The sequence below is a fragment of the Vipera ursinii genome (genome assembly GCF_947247035.1).
Source record: "Vipera ursinii genome assembly, chromosome: 1".
Lineage (NCBI taxonomy): Eukaryota > Metazoa > Chordata > Lepidosauria > Squamata > Viperidae > Vipera > Vipera ursinii.
The window spans coordinates 107,703,530-107,712,906 of NC_139512.1; the positions used below are offsets into that span (position 1 = coordinate 107,703,530).

The 9,377-nt window shown below is 37.1% G+C and overlaps 1 protein-coding gene across 1 annotated transcript in view; it reads right to left on the bottom strand.

Annotated features, from left to right (window-relative positions):
* MUC2 (mucin 2, oligomeric mucus/gel-forming) overlaps positions 1-1,270 on the bottom strand; it is a gene marked incomplete at both ends in the record, with an annotated part of 66,156 nt that extends 64,886 nt beyond the window's left edge. Inside the window, one exon of the mRNA XM_083359356.1 lies at positions 1,201-1,270. Coding sequence (XP_083215482.1) covers positions 1,201-1,270 — 70 coding nt within the window. The remainder of the gene's footprint in view (positions 1-1,200) is intronic.
* Positions 1,271-9,377: the final 8,107 nt, after the last annotated feature.

Here is a 9,377-nt window from a genome sequence, read left to right on the forward strand (position 1 = left end):
CAAATAACCATTATGGACTATTATGAAACCAAAAAAACCCAACCCTCAGATCAATAACACTTAAGTAATTAAGTCAAAACAAACAATTTAAACAGCCTTGGAATTATTATTATTATTACTATTACTATTATTATTATTATTATTATTATTATTATTATTATTATTATTATTATTATTAATTTTATTTATATACCGCCCTTCTCCCGAAGGAATGGGGAAAGCTTGTCAGTATCAAATGTTTGACTAAAATTGTTAGCATTTTATATTACCATTGTTGATTGCATCATCTCAAAAAATATGCGCACATAGAGCATGAAAAAGAGGCATAAATATTGTTATTTTTTCTGGTATAACAAGATTTTTGCACTATGGGAAGCACAGGAAGAATGTTACCTGTTAATGTGAGTTAGTAATGCACTGAGATGGTAGTGTGATACTAAAGCATTTAAAACAAAATTGCTACCACTTATACCAAATAAGATATGATTTTTGATTGAAAGTTGCAGATTTGAGTTATATTCATTAACAATAGAGATATTTAGATAAGTCTTGCTCTCTTTGCAGGTCCTTAGCATTTGAAGATTAATGAAGAAATCAAAATCAGTATCCCAGTGCTGAAATGGACATTATAGTAAAGCAAAGTGTTACCCTTCCTATTAATACTGTTAATATTACGTTTATTATGATCACTGACCATAATTCAACAAGATAACAGCAGATAGAACAAAATAAAACAAAACACCAGATGCATCACTAATGCAGTCAAATAGCATCTGGTTTATCAAATTCTATAGCAAATATTGACCACATTCATAGAAACTAAATCACACTGGCCAGATAACAGTCATTGTACATAGAATAATGAGATTTGCTTAGATACTTTGTTAAATAAGATGCACTTTGCATCATTAAAAAATGCAATACAACAGGACTATAGATTCAATAAACTCTGCGACAAATACCATAAGCCAAGATCTGCCATGCCTTAATATTGGCAACATATTCATTCATATCATGCAAAATATTCTCTGTTACAAGCAGAGATGAGGAGCACCCAGTACCTTCCATAATTTCAAAGCCCTGAGTAATCATTGGAGGACTTGAAAGCTTGTCTGATGTGCATTACAACAAGCATCGTATGCTCTTTAGGTTTCCCTCTTGGCCATTTCTATATCATACAGTATTTGTTAAGCATCTTACCTGTTTTAATTTCACTTGCATAGCAAAGTACCAGCCCTAGCAATAATAGGCTGGTCACCTTTGGCCCCATGGTGGCTACCAGTGCAAGGCAGGTGCAAGTCTACAGCCTTTCTTTATATAATGCCCATTGGTGCAATCCATCCCACCAAAAGGGAGGAAGAGGAGGGGTCAAGTGTTTGTACATGTTTATTGAGTTAAGAAAGCAAACAGACCTGAATTTTTTTATTGTAATAGCTGTAATCTAACATTCAGGAAATAGAATAATATTTTTTTTAATTTATTGATTCAGTTATCATGCAATGACCCTTTTTATGGCTCGTTTATATTTTATTTCTCAAAAGGATGCTGGACTTTCTTCCATTTCACCCGGGCTTAATTTAATGTATATTTTAACTATAGACAGTAGATGCTGAATGTAGGAATATTTTATTTAAGAATAGCCCATGATCCTAGAAACACTTTTTTTTTCCTGAATAAGAACTATTTAGAATTCTTCAAATCCTAAGATTTAGCCTTTGGAATAAGATTAATTGTAGTTGTTATGAAAAAATTAAGATACTGATATTGTTTATTGATTAGCAATATTAATGCAACGGTAGATCCAAAGAATATAAACTAGCTCCATGCATCTGAAAAGATGGTTAATTTACTATTAAAACACCATGCTCACAGGACCATTATTCTCATTTTGCATGATTTCCTTCTTCCACGTTAAGGGAAAGTCTTGTTTGAGAGCCTCAGAAAGTTTGAAAGTCGCACTGTGGAATGTCTTTCAAAGAAATGAACTATATTTGTGCACTCAAGTCTTTTGGTTTGTTCCTTACATGGATGCTGGCACTGAGCTGAAGAAAAATAGGATTTAATTCTAAATAGGATATCATGTACTTTGTGCCAGCAGCTATGAAAAAAGAACATTCTCAACTTTCATGCTGGCAAAGTAACATCTTTCTTCTCTTTGTTAAAGTATACAAGAGATTTATCTCAAGTTCTCCTAGAAGCTTTGAACAACCAAAAGGCAAGGAGAGCCTCCACTAGACCCCTGCGTTTCCAGAATTACACTCATAGGTCTAGCTTTGCTGTGTTAATAGGTCTCTATTGGAATTGTATCATTTCAGATGGAAAAAGATGAGGCTCACATGACTAAATAGTCTCTTTTAATTAAAAACTAAGTTTGGGAGACTTCTGCTCATAGAACCTTCTTGTACAATTTGGAATCTGGCATTATCAGGATTCGTAGGGGTAAAAGCCACCAGAAAGAGACTAATCTCCATTTTAAAAGAGTGTTTGCCTACCATTTTACGGAATGAAATGTTGAAGGGAAGGAAAACCACAGAAAGGGGCAGTGGTGTGTTCAAATATGTGAACAACCGGTTCTCTATGTGGATACCACTCCCGGAAGTCCATTCTGGGCCTGGGCAAGAAAAAATTAGCTAGCGGTTCTGTCGAAGTGGTGCATGCAATGTAGTGGGTCCGACGCAAGGAAGAGATGCCAGCCGGCGTACGTGTTCAGCTCTTTATTGGGGGGGTGGCGTACTGGGGAATGAGGGTTACCTGGCCTCCTTAAATACCTGGCCAGGTGAGCGGACAGCCAATGGGTTTGGCCCTAGGTTTCCCGCCAAAAACTGGGTTTCCCGCCAAAACCGTTCAGGCCAACGCCCCCTGGTGGCTGTTGCTATGCAGGTGCCTGCATACATAACAGTGCGAACTGGCTGAATCCCAACACTGGAAAGGGGGCAGAATTTATGAGGGCATCCGACTTTCCTTTGCAGTATTTGATAGAGTATACTTACATAAGGCTGTCCAAGGTATCTACAGTGGCCTTTTAAAAAACCTAGAGGATTAGTGGTTCACCTGACGCATTTCCACAGTCCATAATTAAAGGTTTTCTTGTTGCTTTTCACACAGGCTGAACTCTGCCGTTTTAGATTGAGCTGAATAACCTTTAGAGGAGGGGAAGCAGCTTTCTGTGTTAATGTTTAGTGGCAATTGAGAAGAAGTATAATTTTAACATCAAAAAAACTTATCCTGTCAGATCAGCTGATCTCTAACCCTATTTGTATAAAGAAGAATTAAAAGAAAAGTAAGATGCTAGAGTGAACCCATTAGTATTACTGAACCCCAACATGTCCAGAAATTTGATGCTGGATTGATTTTGCTGCTCCCATACTTGGTACTCTCAGCAAAGCAGTTTCATCTACTCCTAGCATCAAAGAAAAGTGAAATTAATAAATAAAGCCCAGTGACTTATCTCAACACACGCATTTGGTTCTGGTCAGGAATACAGTAATGGACACATAATTTTTTTAAAAAAAAAAATCTTTATGGGATGCATGTTTTTTTTCCTATTCATTTAACAAATATATTAATTCTTTATAGTATTCCAAATCTGTTTGAATCCTCTGTAGTTCTGTGGTCTCAAAGCTGCTGAAATAAGACTGGTGCCAGAATTTCACACTCTTGATCAAAGTTTCTTCTGATTTCAATTTGTAAGCAAGCATGCCCCTTCTAATTTTTCTGTTTTTAAATAATAACATGTCACAGCCTTGTTGGGTCAGGTTAAGGACCATGTCAATCCATCATTTTATTTTTCACAGCAAGCATCTATATATCTCTGGAGGAATTTCTCAGAAGAAGATATTCTTCTCCCATCATTGTTCTTCTGCAAGTGGTATTTGGAATGCTGCTTTTTCCAGCACGGAGGCAATATTATAATTTCAAATCTAATAGGCCATAATAGAATGGTCCTCCATGACTTCATCTAATCCCTTTTTGATTTCATTCAAGGTAATGACCATTGCCACATCTTGTGGAAATTAATTCTAAGGTTTACGCTCATTGTGCAGAATTATTTCACTTTGTTAATTCTAAGTCCTTCTGAGGGAAGGGAAGGGAAGGGAAGGGAAGGGAAGGGAAGGGAAGGGAAGGGAAGAATAGGGGGAAGGAACCCGAGCATCTCTTTACTGGCCCATTCCTTCCCATGCACTCCCCCAATTTGTGCTACCCCACTACAGTACATGCCATTCCCAACCCAAATGACATGTCTTATGCACCCCCATGCACTGTCTCCAACTCATTCCCTGTGTGTCTTTCCTGACCCATGTGGCACCTGTTGCACACCCCCATGCACTTTGCCCAACCCATATCATCCACACAATTTCTCTGACCTGCACAGGATCTCTCATATACTTCCAAACAGCACCAGACACCCTTCCCTATCTACACACCCCACATGCCATACTTAACTCACAAGGCATCTCTCAAACCTTCCAGCAATCCCCATGCACCCATCTTGATCCATGTTACTCCATTCTCACACACCCTACCTGACACATGTGGTTTCCCTTGCAAACATCATCACACACCTTTCCTAACCTATGCATCCCCTCTTTCATACCCCCATATACAATTCCTGATTTGCATCCAGCACACTCCCTCGCTTCCCTTCCCAGGTAGCAGCCATTTATTGTCTGTTAGCTTGGAACCTGCAATTTCATGCTGGCTTCTCCATTGACTTTCTTTTGGCAAGCTTACCACAAGCAAAGTAAATGGGGAAGAAAAATAGAAAGAAGGAAGGAAGGAAGGAAGGAAGGAAGGAAGGAAGGAAGGAAGGAAGGAAGGAAGGAAGGAAGGAAGGATGGTCCCTACCAATCTCCCACAAGAAAACTCAGTGGGGAAGCCAATAGGAAGTCAGATGTTGCTCCCTCTCCCATTGCTATTTTTGCTCACATGTAGCATTCTGTTTATCTGTGTATATAAGGAACTATCTCTGAAACAATGACCCAATGGGGCACAGGTTATCTAGTGGTCCACAAAAGGTGTGTGCTTGTGTGTTTGATGTCATATGCAGACTTAGCTAGCTTGTTACTTATCCCTAAATCAAAATCATTAATAAACAAGTTTGGGATGCTTGGGAGATTTCACTTCTTGCTTGTCCACATTGAGGAAAGTGTCAATTTATTCTTGTACTTTGCTTCCTGTTCATAGTCTTCAGCAGTTCTTAAAAGAATAAGTCCCCTTATCCCATAATCACGATCTTAACTTCAGAGTCTTTAATGAAGGACTTCATCACAGCTTTTTTTCAAGCAAACTGCATCAACAAAATAGTTTCCTTCCACATTCTTTTTCTCTAAACAGCCACATCTTCTAAAAACATAAACAGGTTGATGAAGATATTTTTGCATCAATTTGCCCAAAACAGACACTATTCTAATGGACTATAACAGAGTTTCTCACCTTGACAGCTTGAAGATATTTGGACTTCAGTCCCCAGAATTCCCCAGCCGTTCTTCACACATTTTCAAGCTGCCAAAGTTGAAAAACACTGGCCTGTAATACGCTGAGTCTTCCCTGAATCCCTGTTTAAAAACTGAACAAATCTCTGCAGTATTTCCAGGTAGCAGTTACCAACATTTTAAGTGACTTTTGGGAAGAAAGAAAAATCATAAGTACTTTTGATAGGATGCCTGTCTTCTTTCTTATTCACACATACATGTGTATGGTTTGGTTTCTTATCAAAGAGTTATTAAACATGCATCAAAGCACAGATGAGTAACATCACACCTCACTGTGTATGAGATAACATTTTAGGTAGCCAAAGCAACATTTTGGGAATCTGGTAGGATTGGGGAAATCTGTGAACTAGACTAGGTTTAATATTACTGTAGTTAACTATTTCCTTTGTTGAGCCTTATAAATAATTTGCAATACAGAATGACTGACAGATTGAATTTCTGAAGGTATTCAATTTCTTCAGAAAATTTATTGGAATGGAATGTCTATCAGAGCTTGAGGCAAGTGTCACCCTACTCACAGTCAGCTGTGAGAAATGAAGGAAGTGAAAGAGAGGAAAATGAGCTAAAAGACCTTCAGGCCATAGGGACCCATGACCAGGGATTTAGAGTGTGGGGAGCCACAGAGCTGAAGAGAGAAGCAAAGATTGGAGAACAGCCCATCACCCAGTAAGATCTCACACAGGAGAGATCATGTTATAGTGCCAAAAAAGGTTAATGAGACCGTTAGCTGTATTCTTCACTACATCAAGGTAGATGTTTTGGTGTAACCAGATTTGGCAATCTGATATGAGATGGCTGATTCAGCGTCTTGCAGTATTTCCTCTTGAAGGACGCTGTACAGCTGTAAATGTGTCTTTCAAAAGAAAACACTTTTCACAGTTTGGAGGCTTTTTGATTTTCTTACCTTACAGCAAATAAGAAAGTTTTGCCAGTCATATTTTTTTTCCATTTTAATGATTCAGTGGTAGTTGAGATTTAATACCACTGTATTTTATTTGTTGGGGAAAAAGTGACAACTAAACAAGCACGCTTTATTTAATAAGGACCTTTACAAATACTTCCTCTTGATTTTTAAGATTGTGCTTATCATAGTTTTGTAATTACAGTGACTATTGTTAAAGAACAAGAAGTCTGCAGCTAAGCAGATGACCTATTACGTTTATTAAGAGAAAACCAGAAGGAAGCATCTTAGTTATTAGTAGTAATAATACAGACTTGCATAAGGAATCAGCCAAAGAGCTGCCTCATTCAAGGAAGAATGAGGTGTATTATTTTTCTCTTACGAATGCAGAATATTCAGCAGTTGAATTAAACCTTTTTTTACATGCACTCAAATTTCAGTTAGCGTCAATTATTACTACAGCCCTGGGAAATTCCCAGATAATTGGCTTAAGTGCCCACACATTAATTGAATCTAATGGGTTCATAAGCTGAACTTTTGCCTTGGAATACAGCATTAGTGTCTTCACTTGCATTATTATTTATTTGTACTAAAAGCAATATGATGCCAATTCTTTTTTTTTTCCTTCCCCCACCAAAATGTTCATAGCTTCCTTCTTATTCTCAAGATGCTTTTTGTATTAGTTTGATAAAAATTTCTTTTTTTTTCCTTCCCCCACCAAAATGTTCATAGCTTCCTTCTTATTCTCAAGATGCTTTTTGTATTAGTTTGATAAAAATTTCTGAGCTAATTTGATGATGAGATTTTACAAGATACTGCTGGTAAGTGGAGTGGGTGCTGTTACATATCCCCTTTGAGTTTGTGGGAATATTTATCCTCACTTTTGAGAAATCATAATCAAATTACATAACATATAACATTAACAAATTCAGATTAAAACATGTTAACTTAATAGCAGTCCCATCCATTATTCAAACTCTTCTCTTTATGATCTTCTCAAGTCTGTTCTTCAAATCTAAAGGGGTTAAAAAAATGCTCCCATGTTTCCACAGATTAAATTCACATCATTTTATTTCATCTGTAGCTTAAACTTTGGTAGGCCACCTTGTAAAAGAAGGTTTTCCCAGAGGAGTTCATAATAAAATAAAATCACTAAATAAAATCCTGAAAAAAATTAAGATATCTAATCAAACACAATTAAAGTAAGTTAGACTTCATTGAATCAAGCTGAACTAGTGTCTTTAGGGATATCTCCACATAGGAAGGTTTTGGCAATAATACATAAATTGTTTGCCAGTTCCTTCTGAGTTCTAATGTAACCCACAGCCCTGGGATTTCCCAGTAGCTTCTATTAAATTTCTAACAGGATACAACCCTGCTTAGATTTTTCTGAGAACACCTGTGATTGTGACAATAAAACAGTAGAAACAAGAGGCGGTATAACTTTTTTCCCCTAAATGACAATGCTTAAAAGAGCAACACGTGAATTCATTGCAATGCCTAGAACAATAAAAATATATTTTTCTTGTGCCAGAAACAATCAAGACAATTCCAGTTCTGAGTTGGATCCAGCAGTTTGAATAAACTGGCTGCATAGTTTAGCCAGGAATAAAAAGAAGCCTTCAGACACACTTCTCCTATGTAGGTGGACACATTTTTCTTTTTCTTTGTTGAACCCATAAATTCACTTTATTTATACTATAATAAGACTATACTATAAAAATATGAACCCAGACCAAAGTCTCAGGAGATGAGATAGTGACTTCATAACATTATAACATCAATGGTTTTATTTTAATCACTGACCAGATTGGAATAGCATAACAGAATAAGATTAATGAAATAAGGTTAATAACAGAAAACATGGTTTAAAAGGAATATAGAGTCAAATTGAAGGGAGTCAGTTTGAACTGTTCCTAGCTAGATTCTGATGGATTTTGCCAGCTATTAGACAAAATGAGGCCACATTGTAAGGCTCTACATCACTCTGATCTGATAAAAGATAGCAGAGATAAAAGGAAGAAGTGCAAAAAGGATGTAATGGAAGTATAGAAAGTTTGTGATGTGGTTTGTGGTAGGATTGATAGTAATGAACATGTGTTTCAGTAGCTCCAGTTTTACAATGACAAAGACATTCATTGTATAGGATGTTCTTGAATCTTCTAAAATTACACTTTGCAAGACATTACAATATGTAAGAGTCAACACACTTCCCAGTTTTGGTATAGTAATTTGACTGAGCTCTATGGCGGACTTATGTCTGATGGCCTGACTACCTAAATACACATTAGAGGGATCCGACTCTCAGTTTGTTCTTTCTCATCAAACATACACATTTTTTAAAAGAATTCTGGCTGAATTGCACCCAACTGTAATCAGTGAACAAAGGGGAAAAAACTACAGTAGTGTAGCTTCTCCTCAGCCCTTTTTGCTTTTTGTAATGAAGGGTCCTCTAACTCATATGGAGATAAGCCTACCAGACAATTAACAAGTTGTAGCTATATTTCAACAATATTGACCCATGCACTGGCTTCAGCTTTAAGGAGTCCTTCTTATGTTAGCTGCTTTCTACGCAGAAGCAAACTTCATAGACTCGAAGCTAATACATAACATTCCAGTTTGAGAAATGAATTTTGGGGGATTTAGAGATGAAAAAGTGGTGATCTGAGTATAATAAGTGCGCTGTATTAAGCCTAAATGAAGATTTATATGCTATTTTTATTTGGGTGGTAGAGGGGCGAATTGAAATTGTACTATTGTTTTTCAGCAGTTTGAGGTTGGAGAAAGTTGGTGAAGCAGTTTGTGGCAGTCCTAAAACAAGAGGACACATGCCAGGCAGATTAACAATCCCTGCCAGAGGTCCTAGAGTAGCATTTCAAACATGTGGGAAAGGGAGAAAGCCACTTTTTTTGTTTGTTGCTATGTGGGTATTGTAATCCTGCTGGTGACACTGGTTTTTCCAGATCCCTCCGTGGCTTCCTCTG